This window comes from Pseudorasbora parva, chromosome 25 (genome assembly GCF_024679245.1).
Source record: "Pseudorasbora parva isolate DD20220531a chromosome 25, ASM2467924v1, whole genome shotgun sequence".
Lineage (NCBI taxonomy): Eukaryota > Metazoa > Chordata > Actinopteri > Cypriniformes > Gobionidae > Pseudorasbora > Pseudorasbora parva.
The window spans coordinates 17031304-17055414 of record NC_090196.1 but is presented as its reverse complement, the minus strand read 5'-3'; the positions used below and the strand labels follow the sequence as shown (position 1 = coordinate 17055414).

General features: G+C 37.5%; 2 protein-coding genes across 2 annotated transcripts; both read right to left on the bottom strand.

The window, feature by feature from the left end:
* Positions 1-103: 103 nt before the first annotated feature.
* slc13a1 (solute carrier family 13 member 1) lies at positions 104-8308 on the bottom strand. The gene is made up of 15 exons (XM_067436723.1): positions 7767-8308; positions 7311-7439; positions 7042-7178; positions 6752-6939; positions 6607-6646; positions 6448-6508; positions 6204-6361; positions 5933-6052; positions 5349-5444; positions 2969-3070; positions 2738-2832; positions 2535-2629; positions 1580-1741; positions 1347-1484; positions 104-1227 (listed from the first exon to the last, which is right to left on the bottom strand). Exons 1-15 carry the CDS (start codon positions 7857-7859, stop codon positions 1093-1095), a joined length of 1749 nt encoding a protein of 582 aa, XP_067292824.1. The 5' UTR covers positions 7860-8308; the 3' UTR covers positions 104-1092.
* A 3243-nt stretch (positions 8309-11551) lies between these two features.
* On the bottom strand, positions 11552-23713 carry iqub (IQ motif and ubiquitin domain containing). Its single transcript, XM_067436162.1, has 12 exons — positions 23406-23713; positions 21903-22037; positions 21592-21759; positions 21328-21503; positions 19737-19892; positions 19434-19644; positions 17809-17984; positions 17125-17295; positions 16848-17024; positions 16340-16588; positions 15684-15869; positions 11552-14591 (listed from the first exon to the last, which is right to left on the bottom strand). Exons 1-12 carry the CDS (start codon positions 23602-23604, stop codon positions 14424-14426), a joined length of 2172 nt encoding a protein of 723 aa, XP_067292263.1. The 5' UTR covers positions 23605-23713; the 3' UTR covers positions 11552-14423.
* Positions 23714-24111: the final 398 nt, after the last annotated feature.

Below are 24111 nucleotides of genomic sequence, written 5' to 3'. Positions count from 1 at the left end.
TTTTTTATTTCATCAATATGAATTCCCGCTAGAACATGATGACTATGAATGGTTCTGGTTGTATGTGTATGTTTTTTTACTAGTAAAAAATGTTAAACACATGTCCAGTCTAGACTGACTTGTCTTCGTGTTGCATTGAAACATATTTCTCAAAGAACACAGACAGAAAGTAACTGTCTCACAGTTATAGTCATAACAAGAAACATCTCACAAGAAGCACACAAACAATAGATGCTATTTAAAATCAATGCTGAGTTTCCATTCAAAGTGCAGTATTCAGTGAGGTGAATTTTAAAGTAGTACAAACAAAAACACGTAAATTTAAAACCAAAATATGTCAAAAAACTATCGAATACTCTGACAGATGCCCTTAAAACTCAATAGGAGCAAGTTAGAAATGGCCACTTTTTGCAAGAAGCCAAACAGCTGAGCGACTCACCTAAATCACTAGCTATTATTTGCTGGCTACTGCAAGTTTTTGATAAGTCATGTTGTGTTATTAACTCTACTTTTGATCTCTTTTGTTCACAATGTAATTTCAAAATTCTACTTATACAGTTCACTTATCTGTATATATGTACATTCTAGAGTGTAACAAAAATATACAAACATATAAAACATAAGTGCTATGTTAACCGACGGGACAAAGCCTGTCATGCAAATTCAGCTTAAAGCTTAAGAAATATTTTTAATATAATACATTTTGTATAAACATTTCACAGTTTAATTGTGCACATACATTGTTCACCAAACCATCCTGTTTTAAACAGCTTTTACTAGTCTCTTTGAAGACTAGTAAATTGCAAAATAAATCATAGACTTGAGACAATGATTACAAAAATTATTAAAACTGCTTATAATACAAAAACATATAAACAATCACATTAAAACCAAACATCTCCTGGAACCCAAAGCATTCCGTCTGTTGTATTTCTTAAGGCAAGCTGGTCATACCTTCTCGCCCAAGTGATCCATACAAGTAAGACATTTGGATTGTGGAAGTTGCGCTGACAACAATTCAGCCAACTGCGAGGGATCCCGTGTAATTTTAAAACTAAACTGTTCACATTCCTATCATTTTCACAGTGATGGTCATACTCCAGTGCTGTTTACCACTGGTGCCCAGGCTGGGTAGGTGTCCAGTTTAAGCAGAGGCGTTGCCCATGTTGTAAGAGCCAATAGAACTGTAAGAATGCCTATAAGGTTTAAGCCCAGTCCTGCCTTTACCTATAGTGATAAGGAAACCATACAAAGCTTAGTTGCTGTATAGAAGTATTTACCTTTGAAATCATTATAAAATGTACAAATGCAAAATTCTTGCAAGGAACACAATCCTAGGGACTCACCATGTCCATGGTTGTAAGATGACCATATGTGAAGACAATGGCATTAGGAGGATTTGAAACCGGAAGCAGGAACGAAAAGGACACACACAGTGCCACGGGAACCAGCATGTACAGAGGGTTGACTCCAATTGCCTCAGCCTGACAAAAAATCATTTGTTATGAGAATAGCCCCAAAAAAATGACATGAAAGTAACATTCATTATATTATTATATTATATTGAAATAACACATACAAGAGGGGCCAGTATTGGCAAAAAGATGGTTGTTGTGGCAGCATTGCTGGCCACCTCTGTGATAGAGGTAACAATAAGGCACGCGATGGTGACAGTGGCTAAAGGAGGAAGGCTTCCCAAGGGAGTCAGCAATTCAGCAACCCAAGATGATAAACCAGAAATCTGTCGGGTGAAAAATAACGGAACATTTTCAGATCGTCTTTAAAAGGTGAGTGAAAGTGCCCAAGATATTCATGAACTCAAACGGAACTGCTTTGATAAATGTACCAACATCTCTTTGTATGCTTGTCAACAGAGTCTGGAGTCGTAATTTAGCTGTTTGTCAAGATATGGCATCCAGACAGCCCGATATTGCATATGAAGAAAGCGGCACAGTAGTCACCCTTTCTGCTTTGAAGATTTTAAAGACTGGACTTGCCATGACATTTGGATGTCTGGATCAAAACAGTGCTGGAGCCTTGATGATAAGACCCCACCCCAGCCCACCTACACCAGGAGAATATTAAGAAGTAGACGCTCTTGTTTCCAGTTTTTGCGACTGACATGAAGAAGGAGCCGTTATGCTGAAACGACGTGCTTCAGTGCCAGTCTTATAATGGAGGCATGTAATTAGCTTGAATGGAACGTCAAAGCAGACAGAGAGTGACACAGTAAAATTGTTGTTCTTCTCGCAACATTAATGGGCTGCACGCTGTTACGAGTCTTTGATGTGATCCGTCTTTTCATTTATTTCTTTTAAAAGGAAATTAATGTTTAAGATTATGTGTAAAGGGAGCAATTGAGCTGTCCGAGGCTGTACAAAGCCACTAGTGAATTAAACTTGTTTAATTGAATCCAGGCCAGTTAAAAAGGGCCATTAATTGATTCATCAATTAATGCGGTTTAATGCACTTTTTATTAATTTCTCTTTTTTTCTTGCAGAAATAGTTGGGTTTCTATTCAATAATTATCCTACCTTTGTGCCTTCAGCCAAAGCAAAACCACCACCCACGAGCAGACCAATCTCCCATGGCATACAGGCCTGGAAGTCCTTCCACGTTATCAAGGCCTCTGTTAAAGTGATCGACAACGTTAATCAGAAATAAAATGGCTGACAGTGAGCTCCTAATCATTTTGTAGGTTTTCACACATGCACATACGAAAAAAAGTAAGCCGTACCATAGTGATCTGCTCTTAGTTTGTGTGCAGGGATAATGAAGAACATGAAACCCAGCAACAGAGCTACAGTGGCATCTGTAGCGTAACCTGGGTTACTGTAGAAATAACATGCAGTATAAAGGATGAATAAGAAGTCTATAGACAAGTACTGAAGACAATGATGACTTCTAAAGTGCAGTAGTTATTTCTACATCTACATCAAAAGACATAAAAAAACATGAATATACTTACTCAGAGAACAGTGAGGACCAGCCTGGCATGAAACCTGGGTTTCTCGTAAACCACAATATTGCCATCAGAATGAAGATGACCAAGGTGATAATCTCCTGGCAGCTGAATCAGAAGAGAAACTGGTCAGCAATTCAGGCATCTCATTCCCCTAAATGTTGGAATACTACATGACTTTTGCCCCGATTTGCAGTCTGGAGGAGTCATACTAATTGCTGAAAGTCAGAGCATCAGTCTGGAGTTTTTGGGCAGACAGACTTGACAGATTTCTGAGAAATCCATCTAGTTAGAGGATATCTAACATGTTTTGATATTTTGCGCCAATTTTTAAAACACATTTGTCATGTGTCTCCTAGAATTAATATGCTTGTTTCAGGAAGTCTGGTAATCAGGAGTCTGGTAGTCAGTAGCCGTGTTTCCATTACAGATTTGTGCAAAACTTTCGCGATATTTTCTAAATGTCGATAACAATTGAATGCGAAATGACAGCGTTTCCATTAGCTGCAGTTGTGCGACAAAAATGTATTATTTTCCTCTCGCGGTCATTCCAAAATTATGACACTTGGGAGGTTTGTATATCTCATTCACTGCACTAGCCATTATTTTTAGTGAAAGGAGACATTTGTATGTTATCCAAGCATTAATGGCAAGGAAAGCCCCGTACGTTAGGCTTAAGTGGCACCGTATATGAGGTGTGTGTGTGTTTCGTCCTCAGATCTGCTTCAAGGTGTTCCTGTAATTCTATTGTCTTTTATAAGTTTAATAAAGAACTCTGTCTCGTCTTCTGTCCAAACAAACTGTCATCTGTAAAGAATGTTTGACTTTAACGCACGGCAGGTTGACGCATATAGAGAAGAGCAAAATTTTTCATTTTGTATGGTGGTAACTCAGTTTTTTTTTAACCACTTCGCTATTTTGGCTAGAAAATTTGTTTGTTGGAAATATGAACTGAATTTATAAATGCTTTTAAAATGAAAAAGTTGGCGTTTAATAATCTTTTTTTTTTTTTTAAATGAAGACAGCGTTTGGAAAGAGTGCATACAAAATAACCCGTTCCCTGAATCCACAAATAAAAGTAGACAGTTTATAGTTTATAATTATGTCTTGAACTTATCTGTATGGCTAAAAATTAGGAAGTATTGTGAGTTGTTTCCACTGTCTTAAAGGAAGAAAAGTAAAATGCCGGCGCCACTAAATATGCTACACTAACTACGACAGATATTCAAACGGAACTGGGAGGACTTCACATTTAGGCCTAAACATCACCCTGTAATATTATTATTTTAATTTATACGTTGATTATGAAAAGTGAGCAGCATGAGTAAGAGAAGACTCGCAATATGTCTGAGACTTGAGGTCACACATGATTTTGACCTCTTCAAGTTTTATTTTCTAGATAAAATATTTATTAAATATTTATATCGTTTTGTATAAATTGTATTTTAATTTTGATCAATGTTTCATCAACTAATTGCCTGTATATTAAATAAAAGCAAACCAAGATCGTCTGGAATAGATAGATGACCGTATGGGCTCGTTTCCTCTGTCTTTGAGTAAGATTGAAACTATAGTGTCTTTCTGTTTTAGTACATTTCTTGAATAGGCTATATGTCTTAATTACAGTAGTCCTATATATAGTTATGATATTCTTTGTGGTTGCACCGGGGTCGTCATTACTAGGTTAAAGTTACATACTGTCCTTATAAGGAGAAAATATATGTTTTAACAACATAAGATTTTGAGAAAAAAATGTTGTTAAAACACAACATCTCGTTATTACGACACAATTGAGTGGAAAAAATAATATAGGCTCTATATGGCAGCAATGCGTCGCCGCACCAGGTGACCTGTAAATGCAAAAAAAACAGTTTCTATTGCAGTTGTGCAAAATTTTCCTTTTTTGAATTGCCTGAAAAACCACCTCATGAGAACGTAAAAACGTTTTTGCGATATATGGGAGTTTTTGTGAAAATTAAGCGTTTCCATTGGGCGTATTTTCAATGCGCAATTTCAATTTGCGCAATTTGAAGGGTAATGGAAACACGGCTAGTGATCCTCACTCATTTAGTGAATAATGCCCAGTTTTCTCTTCAACTGATGCCTAGTTTTATGATGTGTAGATGCCTAAAAGTTGTGTGATGTAATAATCAAAATAATAAAGACAAGGTCTTGGAAACCCTCTAACATGGCCAAAATGGTACATTCCGACATGTCAACACATAGCATATTGTTGGGGATATTGTTGGTCTCCCACTGTTGGGGGAAAAAAAACACCTACCCCAAAATAATGCCATTGATTGATGAATTATATGTTTGGGAAGAAAATAAGTCACTTTCACACTTTTCTAAATAATAAAAAAGTAAATAAAAGAAGAGTTCTAACCTTACGGGTCCCAGTGAGTTGTACTGATCTTGAAGCAGTTTGGCAGTGTTTTTTTCCCTTTCGGATCGCTCTCTGGAGCACAGACTGGCACGAAAGCTAGGGATGGATGGAGAAGCAGATATACTTTTATTGTTTAGTTCATCCACTGCCATTTCAATGCATACATGTAGTTCATTTTGATGAGTGGACGAATTGACTGAAATTTCTGTATATGACAAAAATAAATTTAAACTACGTATGTGAAACAATCACATCTCTGTTGTGACACCATGCTTCCATGTTCGGTGAGTGATTCTTCATCAGGGAAAGAAGAAAATCTCAACATTTGTGAGATGAAAAAGTCTGCTCAATAAAACATGATTATCCTAGAGTGATGAGATCGGGAGACATTGAATGAGTCTGAGCAGGACGTAGAAGATTGAAGACACATAGATGAAGCTGAAGTGGTGAGGTGGGAAAAATGCAAACAGCAGCGTGACTTGAAATGATGAATTTAAATGGAATCCTAAGATGAAGAGTAAAAATAAGGGACAGAGAGGGGTCAGGGAACGACTTATTGAAAACAAGACATTACGATCACTCACTTGGATCCGAGGAACATCCAGTGCAGGAATATCCATGACAAAATCAGCATAATTATGCAGATGGGAAGACAAAGCACGAACCAGTTTCCAAAATTAATGATGGTGCATTCTGGGTAGTACCTGAGGAAATGTCATAAAAGTGCACAACATGCACAGTTTAGATGGATAGACTGAACAAATTAACAGATAATATAGTATAAATAATGGGAACAATATATATGAATATTAATATAGTTGCACACATCAGTTTAAAGGTAAGTACTGAACTCACTGATAGATGTATTCAGCAAAGATAAGGTTTGTGGATGTTCCTGATAATGTGGTCAGCCCCCCAATTGATGAAGAGTAGGCAATGCAAAGTGACAATCCTTTGCACATCATGTGATCTTCACGGGTCCTGTACCTCGCATTACACGGAGGAGTTGGTGCCTAAAATATTGAGAAATACCATTTTATATGAAGAAGACGGCTTTTGCGTGTGTGCGTTTTAATGTCAGTGTGTATGTTTTACTGACCTTAACAGTTTCTGTTTCCTCAGGAGCTGTCTGAACTGGCTCCGTAATTCCTGCTTCAATGCTATAAGAGTACCAAAAAAAAAATCTCATTCAGTCTTAAAAATCAATTTTCTGTTGCATTTTTAAAACAATATATATAGGCCTATATTATGTCTTCACCTTTTTATCTTCTCGGACTGGTCATACTGGGCCTCAATATCTGGAAACAGATGTTTAATGTTTAAATGCTGCACCTTTGACTAGAAAGTTAAAGTTTAAAATGATAATTTATTACTCAAGTTAAATGAAAATTGCACCAGATTACCTTCAAGCTGAAGAGCAGGGTTGGAGATGCCATTTAACGCCCCCTTGTGGTCTTTGCTGGTCTCTTCATTTGCATTCAAAACCTGCTGGATCACTGCCTCCACTATTGGCATAACCATCGCCACAGTTGAGGTGTTGCTCAACCACATGGAGAGGAAAGCACAGCCAACCATGAACCCCAGCATCAACCTGTGAAACACATTTCACAGTAAACAAGCAGTGTTTGCATTGGTTTATCATACTATAATTTATCACAACACATCACATATCTGAATAAAATAAAAGTCTTACATGCCAGGGTTGACTCCAAGCGCAGTCACCAATCTGAGGGCAATTCTCCGGTGAAGACCCCATTTCTCAATGGCTGTTGCTAGACATATGACCCCAAGAAGCAACAAGTGGAAGTCTTTGAAATATACAGATGCAACCTAAAGAAAAAAGATCCAGTCAATGACATCTTGTATTTGTAGTTGTTATCCACATTAGTAGTCCAAAAAATATTGTAGTAAGGTTTCCATGAGATTTTCCAAAAGTAAAGCAACTGGCTCAGGAAAGTGTACCTGGGAGGACTTCATGATCCCAAAAAGAGGGAAAAGCAGTGCAGGGAGAAGTGCCGTCACAGACAGAGGCAAGACCTCTGTCATCCAGTAGACAGCCATTAATATCAGGATGTACGCACATTCTGCTTCCTAGTGGACATGATATCAGTGTTCATATCCAAGATAAAAAGACAAAAATGTCTATCAAAATGTCTTTTTTGCAAAAAATGGCACTTGCTTGAAAGTGATAATGACAATACGGACAATATATTTCAAAGGCAATACAGATGAGATGTGCCAAAGTATTTCAGAAAATGTGCAATATAAAATAAGAAAAGACAAGTGTCGCTTCATTATTCTTACTTCATTACATTAGTTCTCAACAAAAATGAATTTTAACATTATTCTCATTCAGAGCTGACCTTATAGAAAGTCTGCACATGCGATTGTCACATATGTGTTTCAAGCATGTCTAACCTTTGTTTTGATGATCAGTGGCAGCGGTAGCAAAGCCAGTGGTGTGCTGATGATGATTAGGGGTTTCACGAAGCTCCAAGAAAGCCGCCTCATCCTGTGACTGAAATGGAATCAACTCAGGGACTTTGTCTGATGGCCTTTAAATAATGTGCGCTGATTAATCTTTGCCCTGGTGCCATCCGCATACACTGTTACTGGTCCATTCCGGGCATGTCATAAAGCGTTATGGCCATGGAGATTAAGCTTTAAGATTAGACTCCTGCCACTCACAGCTAATGTAAGTCCCTCCTAACTTGATCCACTTACATTTACATTTTATGACCAAAGTTAACAATACATTTGCATATTGGGTTATAAAATCAAGAACATAATATACACAAACCCACTGACACGAGACATTGCAACAGACAGTGACCTGGAATTCACACCTTTTTCTCCTAACAGCAAATGTCATCACTGTTTCCCTTAATGGGCCCTAATCTGGTGCTGCACTGGGGTCTGTTAAACAACAACCTGGGAGACTTCATAAACACAAACTCTCGGAAATCACACAGCAGGCGATAATCCGTACTGGGGTTTGTTCCAAAGAATTAGAGTTGACCTGTGGGAAATATGAAAGGACAAAAATAATTTAAAATAGAAGTTATATGTATACTCTAGTTTCAAGCTTTTACTGAAATGCTCACAATGTTGTGTGAAAGCCTATTTATGCCTTGCAGTAAAAATAATTAAAAACAAATAAATACAACTTTATATCTTTATGTCTAATTTCAATGTTTCTCATAATTGCGAATTTATATTGTGTAATTGTGAATCTCTTAAATGCAACTTCACCTCTCACAATTGTTTAGTTCCAAACAACTCCGACTTTATTCCTTACTGTAGTGTATTTTTATGTACAATCATTACTTTGCATTTCACAATATCCCAGAACTGAATCTTTATTTCTCGTAATGCAACGTTGTATATCTCAACGTTGTACTTTCTCTTACAATTGCTACTTTATTTCTTACAGCTTTAATTCCTACTTTAATCTTTTTATATTTAACTGAGGCAGAAAAAGACTTCCATAACTTTGTGAATCATATAATGTAAAATTTGCTAATGGAAAACCTGAAAACCCAGTGGAAAAAGTCACAAGAAGCTGGCCTATGACCAGCTGTAATGTCAAATCTGTCTGAAGGTGTCGAGGTTAGTTGATGACTTCATGACCTACTTTTACGATTGTCATTTCACAGTCAGAATTACCAAGGATCTGAAATGTAAAATGGTGTTTCCTTGAAACATCACTGGATAACTTGAGCTCAGTGGTTTTACAGAACACTCTCTTTATCCCTCGTACTATTACACATTAATCGCAATCCTCACGCTTTCTCAAGGTACAAACAGAACAGCTCTAGCAGAGATTACATAAAATTCCACTAATTAGTTATCAATATGAGCAACATAAAGATCAAAAGCCCTTTCCACTGTCCAAAGATTACTAAAGATTGCACAATACTGGTGGGAAAAAATCTGGACTTACCTTTGACTTACTTTATTAATATACAGACAACTTAAGCAAAAAGATCCACCAATAACCTAACAACCTCACATTGCCTTCAAAGCCCCACCCAGTTTTTCATAATACCTTCATTTCAGCAAAAGTGCTTTCTTTGTTAAACCAAGATTACAGTAACCATAACAGTTTTTAAAGATGCAGGAACCTGCAAAAATGCTGATATTCCTATTATATTCACCAACAAAAAAATGTATTTTTGATGTTCTTTCATCTGCATCACTACAACCAATAAACAAATAAATGCATAATTTTCAGTCCTACTTGACAACTTGTTTTTCACATTTACCCTCTACTTATCTCACTTTTGGACAACAGTTCTGTCTAGATTTGAAGTTTGATTAAGCATCAATATTGTTCCTTACAGGATCACATAATGACAGAGATAGGTTTTGTGCCAAAGAACACGATAAGCCAAATGTCTAATAAAAAACTGTTTTATTAAGCGCATCTTAGAAACTCACGTCATGGAGAGACAGAAATAAGACTCGAACCTTTCATCACTATATCAGCCGTCTACAGGCGTTCTTTTAAGCTGTTAGTCCTGTGGTGCTGGTGGTCTCGTTCACATTTGTTCAAAAGGAAACACAGGAGGAGGTTCTTGACCTTTTCCTATAATTGCAGATCTTAGATTGCTCGCCTCCTGATTAAATCTAGGCTATATATGTCACATTTCTGTCTTGTCTTGTGTAGCACGTGGTGTTTAGGTCATTTCTGGACCATGTGCTCTTGTCTGCTGTTTGGTCCCCACCCCTCTTGTTATCTATTTTTTGGTTAATTTGCTCCACCTGTGCTCCCTCAATTCCTGCCTGATTTGTCATCCTTTATATTGTGTCATCAGTCCTTTTCTGGGCATGGAGTTGATGTTGTTCAGTTTAGTAACGAGGCTGTAGTAAACGAGTGGGTAGCCTCTATATTGGGGTAATCACAATTATTTTGCAATTTGCTATATTTGGTTTGGTTTGGTTTAATTTGATTGCGGGTTTCTGGCATAATCTGAATTGTGACTGGATCAGAATGGCAAGTGTTAGTAGATTATTAGAGGATGACGATATGGAGATAGGTTGAGAAAGAACGACAAATAGGAAAGGAGGAATATAAGAAACAACCAGTCGTCAAATAAACAAGCATTAGAAGAGGATGAAGAATGCTGAGGCGGTAGGAAAAAAGATCATGACACAAGAGTTTACGATCATTTAAGAGGGGAATGAAATAACATCAGTTAGCCTGATCACTCTTACAATAGGATTGGAGTCTATTGGTAAAATGCAAAGCAAAAAAAATAAAGCTATGAAATTGCAGTCAGTGTGGAAAAAAGTAATAGTGGGAAGAAGAGAGAATCTGGAAGAATTAAGGAAAATGTTGAAAGGAGGAGTGATCACAGAAATAAGACAATTGCAGCCTTTCAGGAATGGTGGAAAAAACTGATAGTGAATCAGTGCTGATACAATTCCAATGTGCTTCCTGTGAAAGTTATGGTAGGAAACATGAGCTTTAATGTTAGAGAATATGTACCTCCTTTACTAAGATGTTACAGGACAGAGAAACACAAGAGCAAAAACTGACTTCAGACACAGCTCCACAAACAGCATACCTTACCAGCTTCCCTTTTTACCAATTAGACTGACTTTTTCTGTCAATAAAAAGAGGTTTAGACATTCAAGCTGTATTATATAATAAAGTAATGGTGATCAGTATTTTTTTAAGTTGGGCTCTTGACCCTTGAATGTTTAACATAAAAAACTCTGGTTGTTTTAACTGTTTGTTATAACAAGAATAGCAAGATAAAATGTATGAAGTTGACTTCGTTCTTGATGATGCAGTTTTTATTATCATATAGTGACCTTATTTGATGATCTTCGGAGAGTCACTGGTAGCCTCGTGACTCTACAGCAGGAGATTCAGCAGTGTTTTCCATTTTCAGACAAACTGAACTATTTATAAAATGTGTACACAATTTGTTCTCTAATTAAAACATTACACAATAAGCACTTTTAACTCCTACAAGATTTACTCACACACTGACATCAAGAATCAGCCTATGGATCTTAACAATGGTGACATGATTCATGCCACAAAGCATTCTGGGTGCATCATGTAAAACTCATCCATGGATACTAGAATGCATTGCGGCATGGAGCATGTCATCATTGTTGAGATTCATACGCTGATTCTTGATATCTGTGTGTGAGTTAATCTCGTAGGAGTTCATAGTGCACAATCTGATTTAAAACGTATTCAGCTTTTCTGATTAGAACCATGCTGGATCTTTTCTAGAACCACAATAAAACTAAGTTAATAGTATATTGCTTACATTAAACTTAGTCATAATATAGGTGAATTAGGCTTTTCTTTTCTTTTCTTAGCTTACCTCTTCAACTGGTAAGAACAAGCAAAAACAAAGACAGAGAAGATCAAAATCATAGTTAAGGCAGCAGATAAATTCTTAAACATGAAAGATTTATCATGGGAAAAGATTCATGCTGACCTTAAACATGAAGAAGGGAACACAGATACAGCGTCTCAAAGCATAAGATAATGTTGCCAATTCAATGGAATGCTAGAAGTCTCTTAGCAAATGGATATGAGTTTAAGGTATACATTGAAAAATTTAAAGAAAAAATATATGCATTCAGGAGACGTGGCTCAAGCCTAATCTGGATTTTATTATTAAGTACAATACTTAAAAATAGAAGTAATGGAAATTAAGGAGGATGTGCAATGTTTATTAAAGAAGGTATAATATATATATAGGCGATGAGATAAAATACAATAATTAGAGGTAATAGTTACTGAATGATGGAGCAAGAAAGGAAGGATTAAAGTGATTCACTTATATAACCCATGTTAAAAGCTAGAGAAATAAAGTACTAGGAAGTGATCATTATCCTATATTTATAGAACTTGGAATAGAAAGGGAGATAAAAAAGGAAGAGAGAGAAAGAAAGTGGAAATCTGAGGAAGCAGATTGGAACACATATAGAATGTTAACTGAAGTAAAGTTTAAAAAGGTTAGTATTAATCAGAGAATTGAAGATCTCAATACAGAAATAAGTAATATTATTCTAGGAGCAGCAAAAGCAGAGTTCGGAGAGGGCTCCGGCCCGAGCACAGAGTCTGGAGACCGTCAGAAAGACTGTGGTCGTCAGGGAGGTTGACGCTGTCATTCCTGACATTGACTCTGTCATTCCTGGAAAGCTGTGCTGGGATTTTATGTGGTGGTGGTCTTGCGTACTTGGGATGAGCACAGGGCTTCCTCCAGCACTTCAGAGGTTGTTCCAAAGCAGCCTGTGGTCGTCCTGGAGGATCTGCCTGCCAAGATGCATTGCCCTGCCATGGCTAGCCCCTGACCAGCATCCAGAAATGACTCCGTCTCGTGCAGCGAGTCCGAAGAGGGCTCTGTCCCGTGCACCGAATCCGGAGAGACCTCTGTCCCGAGTCCGGAGAGGGCTTTGCTTCCTGTGTTGAGTCCAGAGGAAAACTTCTTAAACTGTATGGACCGCCCTGGCCTTCTGAACTGTATAGGCCGCCCTGGCCTCCTGAACTGGGTCTGCTGTGCCCCGCCCTGGTCTGTCCCCACTGCCCTCCCTGGTCTGTCTCTGGTGGAGCGCCTGGGCTAATGTCACATTTCTGTCTTGTCTTGTGTAGCACGTGGTGTTTAGGTTGTATTTCTGGGCCATGTGCTCTTGTCTGCTGTTTGGTCCTCACCCCTCTTGTTATCTCATTATTGGGTAATTTGCTCCACCTGTGCTCCCTCAATTCCTGCTTGATTTGTAATCCTTTATATTCTCGTTGGGTGCGTTTACATGCATGTTCTTAAAGCGATTATGCCTAATAAGCTGACTTTGAACTTGGTCATGTAAACGCGGTAACACGTTTTCTTTTAAGGTCATAAACGGCGTAAGCATAAACCGGTCGGGACAGGTAGTTTTTTGCCCTCTTACCCTGATTTAGCACAGCATTTAAACGCATTAACCTGCTTTCGGTCAGTTTATTGAAGTGCGCATGTGTGATAGGTGACAAAAACGCAGAGCAGATTTGAATCCATCCAGACAGAGCGAGCTAGCGTTTTGCATGAAATAAGGAAATATTGTAAAGATGTGTTCTCATCTCATGCAGCAGAAGTAGAAGAGGTTCAGTCAAAACGCTGCATTTGGAACTGCATGAGGGATAATATGCGCCGTAAATCTCTGGCTGACACGGTGCGAACTTTATTTAACATCACAACTGACGTAACATTTGGAATAAGTCATATACGGACATTATTATTAAGTCACTACAAGGAAATAACCCGGTTTATTAATAAAGTCACGTAAACACGGTTTACTTGCATTGTCAGTTTACTGGTTTGCATGTAAACGGGGAAAACTGGTTATTTTAATAAGATGATTTGAGAGTTATCAGTTTATGGTGTGCATGTAAACGCACCCATTGTGTCGTCAGTCCTGTGCTGGTTCGTTGTCAAGAGTATGTCTTTTGTCATCCGTTTCCCTGTGCTACATGTTCTGCTCCAGATATTTATTATATTTCAATTTTGATTTTCCCCCTTTTAGAAGTTTGTTTATTTTTGTATATAATATAATCCCACCTTTATTTCTGCAAATGAGTCTTTGCTCCCATTTTTCCCTTTCCTTACGTGACAATATATAATTTGCGAAGGCCTAATTAAAACCTCTTGAACTTGAGCTTTTTAGGCTTTCAAAGTGTTCCCAGAAATAACGTTACAGTTCATTCTTGTGTGGCATTACGGAGTAATCATGGAGGGATAATCTACTTTTTTTGTCTGTCTAATCTCACTTTTATATGCAGCTTTTGTACTAAAGTTTAGCACTGGAAAATATGCTAATGCTGCATTTTTCACAGGATTGTAATGTTTGCTGCTTGTTTTAACTATTAGTATGTTTCTAATGAATGGAAAACAAAACGGTGAGAGGTCCAGCAAATGGCCCAGCAACTCCCGGTTTTAATTTCCATATAAGATATTAAAATTCGATAAATGATCTTGAGGAAGAATGCTTAAACTGTCTAAAGTCGAGAAATAGTGAAGCTGCATAAGTCCCTGAGCACCCCGCAGGACTGTAGGTTGCCTCGTAGCGATTCTAGTTGGTCGCCTTGGTGATGGGCTTGGAGAGTAGCAGTTTGCCGAGAGCAGCAGGCTGAATCTCGGCATTGTGCAGACATTCGGCCATTGCAGGTATCTGAGAGAAGTACTTCCTGGCAAGTGCGTGTTTCTGCTTAACATTACGGATAACTACCACATCGTATGCCTGCAAGTGAAAACAGCGGGCATTTGTATGGTGGAACATACAGGATTGTGTTCAAAGTGGTGGCAGAGACAAATGGGTTTTGTATTTGCATTACATGTAAACACCATCTCTAAAATAAAGCTTTGCCAAGAGTACAGTGAATAGCCATGATTATAGAATTTTGGCAGATAAAGTTTAAAATGTTATTATATGTTACACTATTCTGCACAGGTTTTCACTCTGATGGTCATCACTAAAAAATTACTCTACTTAGTTTTAATATTTAGATTATAGTCTAAAGGTGATGATACATGGGGCAACTTTTTGAGCAATGTTGCTGGGATACACAGGCCCCATGACCGATCTAAAGTAGCCTATCCAGATAGAAATTTGTTGCCCATTCTAAATGGGAAAGTAACATCGCTTGGCAGCATTGCTCAGAAAAACGTACCCTTTGTATCATCACCTTAATAGTTTTTAAAGGGATCGTTCCCCCAAAAATGAAAATTCTGTCAATAATTGATAAGTTTTTCTTCTTGCTGTGAGATACAGACACATCTCAAGGATCAAAAACAACATACACTCAATTTCCTGCGTTGTCCTGTGTGTGCGGGTAGTGGGTGTGTGTCATGTAGATAGAAGATTACGTCACGGCAGTTTCCTCATTGGATCTTGCTGAAGATAAAACGTGCTGCGTAACCTGAGAATGAACCTCATTGGTTCTTGCTGAAGATTCAAGCCTAAGGTCAATCTGTTTATCATATAAAGATATGTCTCTTCAGGAAATTTGGACTATACCACTCAGTTCATATGGATTCGTTTTTTGATCTCTGTATGAACTTTTTGAAGTGTCAAAGTGGTAGTTGCATAGACTGTCAATGGAGGAAAGGAAAGCTTTCAGATTTCATAAAAAACATCTTCATTTGTGTTTTGAAGATGAACAAAGTCTTATGATTTTGGAGCGGCATGAGGGTGAGTAATTATTGACAGAATTGTTTTTGGGGGTGAACTAACTCTTTAACTATCTGCTATTATTTTATTTAATGAGTTGCCCTTTGACGGTTAATCATTTTCAGTGTAAAAGACATTCAAAAGCAGCTGTGGCCGCAGTACCTTCCCAATGTTTTCCAGTTTCAGATGTGCAGCAGCCTCTTCCTTCGTGAGGAGGATGCAGTTCCATGGGCTCCAGTCCAAATGCTTCTCCCAGCGCACTAGCATTAAATCATGAAGGTCTTTCCAGCCGCTCAAAGAAGACTGAGCTCCCCAAAGCACATCCACCAGGTACCGCAGGTCCTGCTCCTAACGAGGACAATAAATGTCTTGAGCACAGCATGAACTTGGTGTGCCATTCATCTATTAAAGGTGGACTAAGCAATTGTTTTCCGCAAATTTTCCCCAAAAAAGGAAATTAAAAAAATCATGCAGTGCAGACCCACATGAGATGTACTTTAGTAATTTCTAGAAAATGTCAACTTAAAAAAGTTTTATTCTACATTATTATGGTCCCTCCTCATGTTGGCGGCCATGTTGAAATCACATGACCAACAGTGTCTTTGACAAGGTAATAAGCAAAAACATCACATCCACATTAGTAGGACTCAAATCATATATTATTTGTTTATGTAGACTAATATTGATGAGCAACACATAAATGTGAAATTACTTACTGCACCTTAAAAACTACTGCTTTCACTGCCGCAGGTTTTTCGGAAAACAAACAACTCTTTCCATATTCTTAAATGAATCACCAACACATGCATAAACTTTACCTGCAGCAGGTAAGTGATTTTGGCATCTGGGCTGCATTCGGCCTCAGTGTCACGCAAGGACCTGAGAATGTTCTTATAAACAGAGAAGTCTTCTCTTTTACGGGCTTCATTGTCTAATTCCATACAGCGGCGACACAAGCCGACTGAAGATGCGTTAGTCTTCAGAGCAAAGTCAGTGGATGACTGATACTCATTACAGCCACGACACAAATAGATGTTCTTTTTCAGATCAGCAGGATCCTGAGGGACCTGTGGAGAGCAGGGTAAATAGAGTTATTTCAAAGAGTGAGAAAACCAACCAAAACTTAAGTTGTATTTCAGTGTCTTTAGAACTGGAAGTGATGTTATAGCTCATATAACTTTAACTTTAAAGTGAAGTGAAAGGTGAACAATAGCCCAGTATTATAGTCGAAACCAGCTTATTTGAGTCCAAGTTAAGACCAATACCAGAAAAGGGTCGACTGAGATTCTTGGACCAAGACCATGAAAATATGCTTTAGCCACATACCCGTAGAAGTTTGGACACCTGAGGGTTGAACTCAGGGGTTTTGATGTACTGGAGGAAGAGGGTTGATATCCTCTTCCTCAACCCATCCAGGTTGCTCTTTTTCACACCCCTCATCAGCAGGTCCATCTCCCTGTCAATCAAGTCCACTATGTCCTGTGTTAGTTTGCATTTATGTTCCTGTTCACAAGTACATTTGAAAAATCAGATGAGCAAATATATGTGTTTAGGAAAGTGTTTATATTTTGTCCATGTATTGGACAACAGATCTGGAACTGGCCTTCACAGTGTGTTTGAGGGTAAGTAGCACATCCAGACGTTCGTCCTTTGTGAATTGAGCCTGTGTGACGCTACTGTACAGGTCTCGCATTTCCTTGCCTCTGATGGTGAACTGTGTGTCCATTTTTGTCACCTTCCCGTCAAATGCACGCCATCTCTTCGGTGCTGCAGACTGAGGAGAAGTAAAAAAAAAAATGTCTTCAATTTTGAAATTTTAAGTTTTGCAAGATGCTAGGACAACATTAGAATAATGAAAATGTTAAGGACAGCTTTTGTTTATTTATAGCCAATGTAAATTCTGGGTCATGAAGCAAAACCAGTTGAGAACCACTGCTGTAGTGGAGGTAAATGAAACACTAGGGTGTCTATTATGACTTTTGATCTAGCTTACTATCAGTTAGTTATCATTAGCCAGCCACATTTTATTACACTGATATTTCTACTGGAGCAACATTAGTTTAACTGCCTTGCACAATGGACACAATGGATAAAGTTATGATACAGCAGTATTCAAAATACTAAACCAAATGAAACTTCTGCCACCCAGATTTACTGAAAGTAATAATACAACAATTAATGTATCTTCTATTTGGTTACAAATCAAATAAACATATTCAATCAAAGGTTTTGATCTAAAGTAATACAGCATGCTCATGATGATACAGCAATTAGCAAAGATTGACACCTTGTTGAGGAAGGCTAGTATAGCCTTATCATGGTTCCTCGTGCCGGCTTCCATTCTGTGCCGCTCTATGGAGGAGATGAACTGGGTCTCTTGCTCCAGTAGAGCGCACAGCGCTGCCTTTCTCTCCGCACCAGATAAGGTGACATTGATGCGTTCCACTTCCTCTATCCTCCATTCTGACATACAGAGATGAAGAATAAGGACCATCACACTGATTTATATCCAGATCACTGCACACATTACAACACATATATCTCCATATCCATTAATATATAGTGGCAAGAAAAAGTATGTGAACCCCTTGCAGAATCTGTGCAAATGTGAATAATTTTAACAAAATAAGAGCGATCAAACAAAATACATGTTATTTTTTATTTTTATTTTTTTATTCTGTCCTGAATAAGATATTTTACATAAAAGATGTTTACATATACATTCTGAGGACGATTGAGGGACTCAAACACAACTATTAAAAAAGGTTCAAACATTCATTGATGCTTCAGAAGTAAACACAATGCACAAAGAGTCGGGGGTGAAAACTTTTGAATTATTTTAACCAGTTCATTTGCACCAATTGAGCCCACCAATTGAGCCCACCAATTGAGCCCACCAATTGGCTAAAAAATTACACATGCAACATAATGTGACCGAAAAAAAGCAGCTTCTAAAAATGATCAAATATAAGTTATTTGTAGGATGAACTTAAAGCATACTAAGTTGAGCATCCTGACTAGCCTGACATAGCAACACTGTTTAAACCAATGGCGAGTTTTTCAAGGCGGGACTATCTGTGTGATTATGTTTTTTAAAGCGGCACTATGTAACTTTTCCGTCCGCTAGAGGGCGCCTATTCAAAACAAAGGCGTAGCTTGATGATACCAGGTTTGAGCTCAGAATCTTGGGACATTTGGTCTTCACCTCACAGCCGGTGGAAAATAATCGGGATAGGACTTGGGCAGAAATCATGTTCATGGATGTGGTTATTAACGTTACTGTAGTATGAAGCAGAGCAGGACCGAGTGTTGAGGGAGCTGAGCAAGACCGCTGGAGGAATTGTTGCTGAACACACAGCTCGCAAGCAGCGGGACTTTTATTATGAAGGGACACAGTCGCCGCCGCCATTTCCGCATTTCCGGTCATGAGTATGAGGTAAGGCAGCTCTGTTTATCATATCAGATACATTTAAGTGTGTTTAAAAGGTTGTTATGAAGTTACTCTGTGCTTTCGATCAGCGGCTGCCATGATACTTGTTGCACACTGCTAAGAGTAAAGCATTTAATTTTCTGCAGAATAAAACCAAAGGGTAACGCATATATGACACAATTGACAGGCGACTCCCTCAGACGTCCCGGTTCCTTTGATATAATAGAAATTTTATCAAAATTTACAAATAGTTGGAAACATTTGGGATATTGTAAGAACTCAACCGAACAAAATATATAACACTGGTGGTTTTTGGATATTTTACTGCAAAAATCCTACATAGTGCACCTTTAAGTAAACTACAATTAAGTAATATTTTTGCTATTCCATTTAGTGATTCTAGTGGTGCAGAAAATACATTATTCACCTTTAAGTTAGTAGCATTGCAGCTTGCAGTAATCTACAAACACTCACACACTCACTTTTCAAGGCATTATAAAGCAGATCAAAGTCTCCCTTCGACTCCGGATTCATCCTGCGGTGATATTCATCTCTGATCTGCTGCTCCTTCTCCTCTCTCTTCCTCCTCTTTTCATTTTCCATCCATGCCAGGTGCTGTTCTTTAGCCTGTCTCAAGCAGTCTGTGAAGCACTTGGCTAGCCAGCGCCTGACATGTGACTGTAGTATAATGACCTAAGGAAAACATATACATACAAGCATTTGTCATAAACAGCGAATGCCCAGAATTAACGCAATTGTCTCTCAATCCCTCCAAACATACGTACAGCTCTTAGTCTCTTGCTGTGATACTCATCTGCAGTGATGTAAGTCCCTGGGGTAATGAGCTTGTCCTTCATGTTGGACACATAACAGCCGATTTTTGTCATCTGAGTCGAGGCGTTCCTACAGCACTGCTGAACCTGGTCTTTCAACTCAACCGTCTGGTTAAAGAGAAAAGAAAATTAGGGTTGTACAGCCAAACAGCAACCCAAAATTGGTCTAAGATTTTGAATCTACACTACCGTACATACGTTTAAGATTGGTAAGATTTTTTAATGTTTTTGAAAGAAGTCCCTTATGCTCACCAGGGATGCATTTATTTGATAAATAATACAGTAAAAACTGTACTATTGTGAAATATTATTACAATTTCAAATAACTTTTGTGCTTAATGTAATTTATTCCTCTGTGATGTTGACAAAGCATTATTGAATTTCAAGCATTATTACTATCATTACTATCTTGAATTTTCAGCATTCAAGGTTGAAAACATTAATTTCTCCTTAAAAAGTACTGACCACAAATGTGTGAATGTGATGATGATTTTTTTTAATGTCACATTATTATATTCACAATATAACATGACCACAAGTGTTTTTTTAATTTTTGCTTCTATTTATTTGTTTAAAATACAAAATACAAAAAATAATTAAAATACATTTTCAAATAATAATTTGTCTATAATACTGTGATTTTGGCAAAATATTATATAAGATTCATAAAAATGTATTTGTCTTGACATTTCAACGTGATAAATAATTGAAATTTATGGGTAAAAAAAAAGTCTTAACAATTTGCTGAAGCTTAACTCCTTGAGTGTCTGTTTGTGTGTGAGTGTTTGTGTTATAAACAAGTGTTTTATCATTAAAGTATAAAAAGGTTAACTTTTTATAAAAACTATTTTTTATTAAAATATATTACAATACAATACATTTTTTTTATTTTACAATAATATTACAATACAGAATATTTTTTACATATATACACTATATACTGTATGTGACCCTGGTAATATATATATATATATATATATATATACAGAGTAAATTTACAAATATCTTTACTTAATATCCTAAAGCTTTTTTGCATAAAAGCAACATTTTTAAATTTTGACCCATACAATGTATTGTTGGCTATTGCCACAAATATATACGTGCGACTTATGACAGGTTTTGTGGTAACACAAAAGTGTCAGTCAGTCATTGCCATGGTAACACAATGGTTTACTGATGATATGAGATGTAAATAACAACAACATTATGGAGGATGATCAGATATTTATTTGAATTTTATTATGAATTTGTGTTTACGTCACTTAAATAGAGCACTTAGCCAGCTACAGAGAAACTGGTAGCCAGGCAACAGAAAAGTTACCAATTCTGAGTGACGGCATCATTTCACAAATTCTCGGTGTGTGAACGAGAACCGCGCCGAGAATTCCCAGCCGAGAACGGTTTGTGATTGTACCGTGCCATACCAGACTCAAGTGGAAACAAAACTGGAACAGTTCCTTACCAATCTAAGAACCGTTCGGCCCGACAGTGGAAAAGCAGCTATACACTCCATTTTATAGTGTGTGTGTGTGTATGTGTGCACCTGTGTATCCCTGCTGAAGGTCTCGATGCCCCTGTCAGGCCTCTTCTTAGGCATCGTCTGTACAGCAGCATGATGATACTCAGCTTTGGTCACCTTATGGCGGTATCCTCCCAGAAATGCCTTCCCGTGAGTGGCTCTCTCTATCTCTACCACCACGTCCTGACATGCATCTGTGTCTTAAAGCCAGAAACTTGCAACATTGAAAAAACAAACAAACAGGGTCTATCCTCATAATGCCTTAGTCAGCCATAAGTTTGATTGTACCTGTTTGCACTCTGACAGTGATGACATCCGGCATGTTGTACTCCTGCTGTGGTTTGACTGGCCTCATGGGGTAATTCTCCGGGTCTAGTGAGCTCATCTCAAATTGGACCATCCCATGTGGCTGTACGCCAATATCCATCAGCGTCTGGTCATCATCTACACTTTTTTCTAGACAAACCGTTAAACTACATTAAAAAGATCCAAGAGACTTTTAATGTGTGCTTTCCATCATTGTACAGTTCTTTTACTCTCAGAAATGTCTGGATTTTCCATGATTTTTCGGACAGTTTAAAGAATCTTTTGTGTCTTACCGTCTAGAGTAATTTGAATGATGTCAGTTGGGACCCTCAGCTCGAAGCTGAAGTGTTTTTTCAGATCCAGGATTGTGAGGCCAATAGTGAAGGCAACCGTTATCATGTGCCTGTCTGGCATCAGCAAGATCTTAACTGGAAGAAAAAAAGAAATACAATTCATAGTTTTCACGTGACGTCACACGCTTGTAGGAACGCCCACCTGGAGGGCAAAACAAGGCTTTCCTCCATTGCCCCCCAGTCATTTTTACCAGGTTTGTAGTCAGTATTAATGCAGTAAGACAGTGCATTAAAATACCAAATTCAATATTCACTTTATTGATGATAACGTTTGTACAGGAAATCAGATGAACGCAGAATATTACTGCAACACAAGGTTTCTTGTTAAGCTTTTTTTCTTTTCTTTATCGAAAACCATTATTAACATGTTGCGTTCATATTCTGGGCTCATCTGCTCGCCTGCATATCGTATGCATCATAAAAAAGGTGTAAACTGAATTTGATCTTTTAATATCACTGTTTTAGTATACATCACAAATAAAGTTTTACTGCGTAATTAATCTGTTTAAAATTAAGTAAAATTAATTTAAAATAAAAACTCATTTCAACAAATCCTTGATTAGCGTTAAACTTTGCTTAATTGAATCCTTATTGGTGCAACTCACACTATAGTGTTCTTGACGTTAAGTGTTTTAAAAATGTCCCGCTGTTTTTAGTGATTGAAATACTGCAGCAGGTTCTGTATGTGGATCATAAGTGCCCACTAACGCGTCTTGTTTACATATTTTTGTTTTAAGATGGAAATTTGACAGCCTTGTGCTGCAGTTCAATGGAGTTTTATGGCGGTTTTGCCCTCCAGGGCTCTGTGACAGTCATGTGACTGAAAACTATGACTTGCATTATTAGTCAACAAAATATAGAACTGTACTAGTGTTTGTTGGATATTTGAATCCAAAAAAACAAAAATGTAGGCCTACATATTGTGCCATATCCTCAACCTGTATGAATTTCTTTTTTCTGTTGAACAAAAAATATTTTTGGTAAACAGTTGGATCCTATTGACTTCCTTAGTAGGAAAGATACTATGGAAATCAATGGAGCCCATATGTTTCCCATATATTTTAAATATCTTTTGTGTTCAGCAGAAGGAAGACATTCATTCAGGTTTGGAGCAACTTGAGGGTGAGTAAATGATAACATCATTTTAATTATTAGGTGAACTATCCCTTTATTCCTACCACATACATAATTAAGTAATTTAACGTTAAAAGAATCAAGAACCCTGATCCAAGCTAACGTTACTTCAAAGAATACCAAGGTATTACTATGGTACACCAAAAAAAAGCCTTTTTTTTTTTTTTTTTTTACAAATTATGTAAAAACAACAACAAAAAACGGTATTGACAAGATACCAAACCAACCATGCTTACCATAGTAATACCATAATATTTACCATACCATAAATGTATAATACTGGGGGTAAATTCCAGAATTATGTTTCACCCGTTGCTGTTGAGTTTCCAACATCACTGGAGGAAATTATCTGGCTGGTTTCGCCTCCTTGTTGGTTTATATCTTTTTGACGTCTCTGGTCTTCATCATCATCATCATCATGAAACTCAGTCTCTGACTGAATGATTCCTTGTGACATTGTTTGCTCCGCGGCGCGACTGGGTTCAATTTCACTCTCCTGCTCTGACATTGCTAATTTCCCACACCTAAACGATCAAACCTCAATAAACCTCACTCTGACGGCAAACTATTTATTAACGTTTAAACTAAACGAGTCGAGCTTAGGTTTACAATATTGATTTGACAGTGTTTGGCCGCTGCTATGGTAACTAGTGTCGCTGGTTATGTCGCAAATGAGTCTCTTGATCCGATTCCTTTTAAGGAGTCATTGGAATCGATTCAGAAAGGGTATGAAATTGAACGGAATTACTTAGGAGTAAATGGTTACAGTTTTATTAACATTATTATTAAATCATTAACATTTTATGTAGAATTATCATTATTAACAAAGCGGGTGACAATGTTGGATTTCCTTACAGAGCCTTAAAACTATCATACTTTAATATGTGTTTGTTAGTAGGCCCCCTAGCCTAGACTACAATGGCATAAACTGGATACTTCAAAGAATGTGCTGCATTATATACATAGAGGTGTTTTTTAGTGTACATGTTAACAATACAATAACACGACATACACT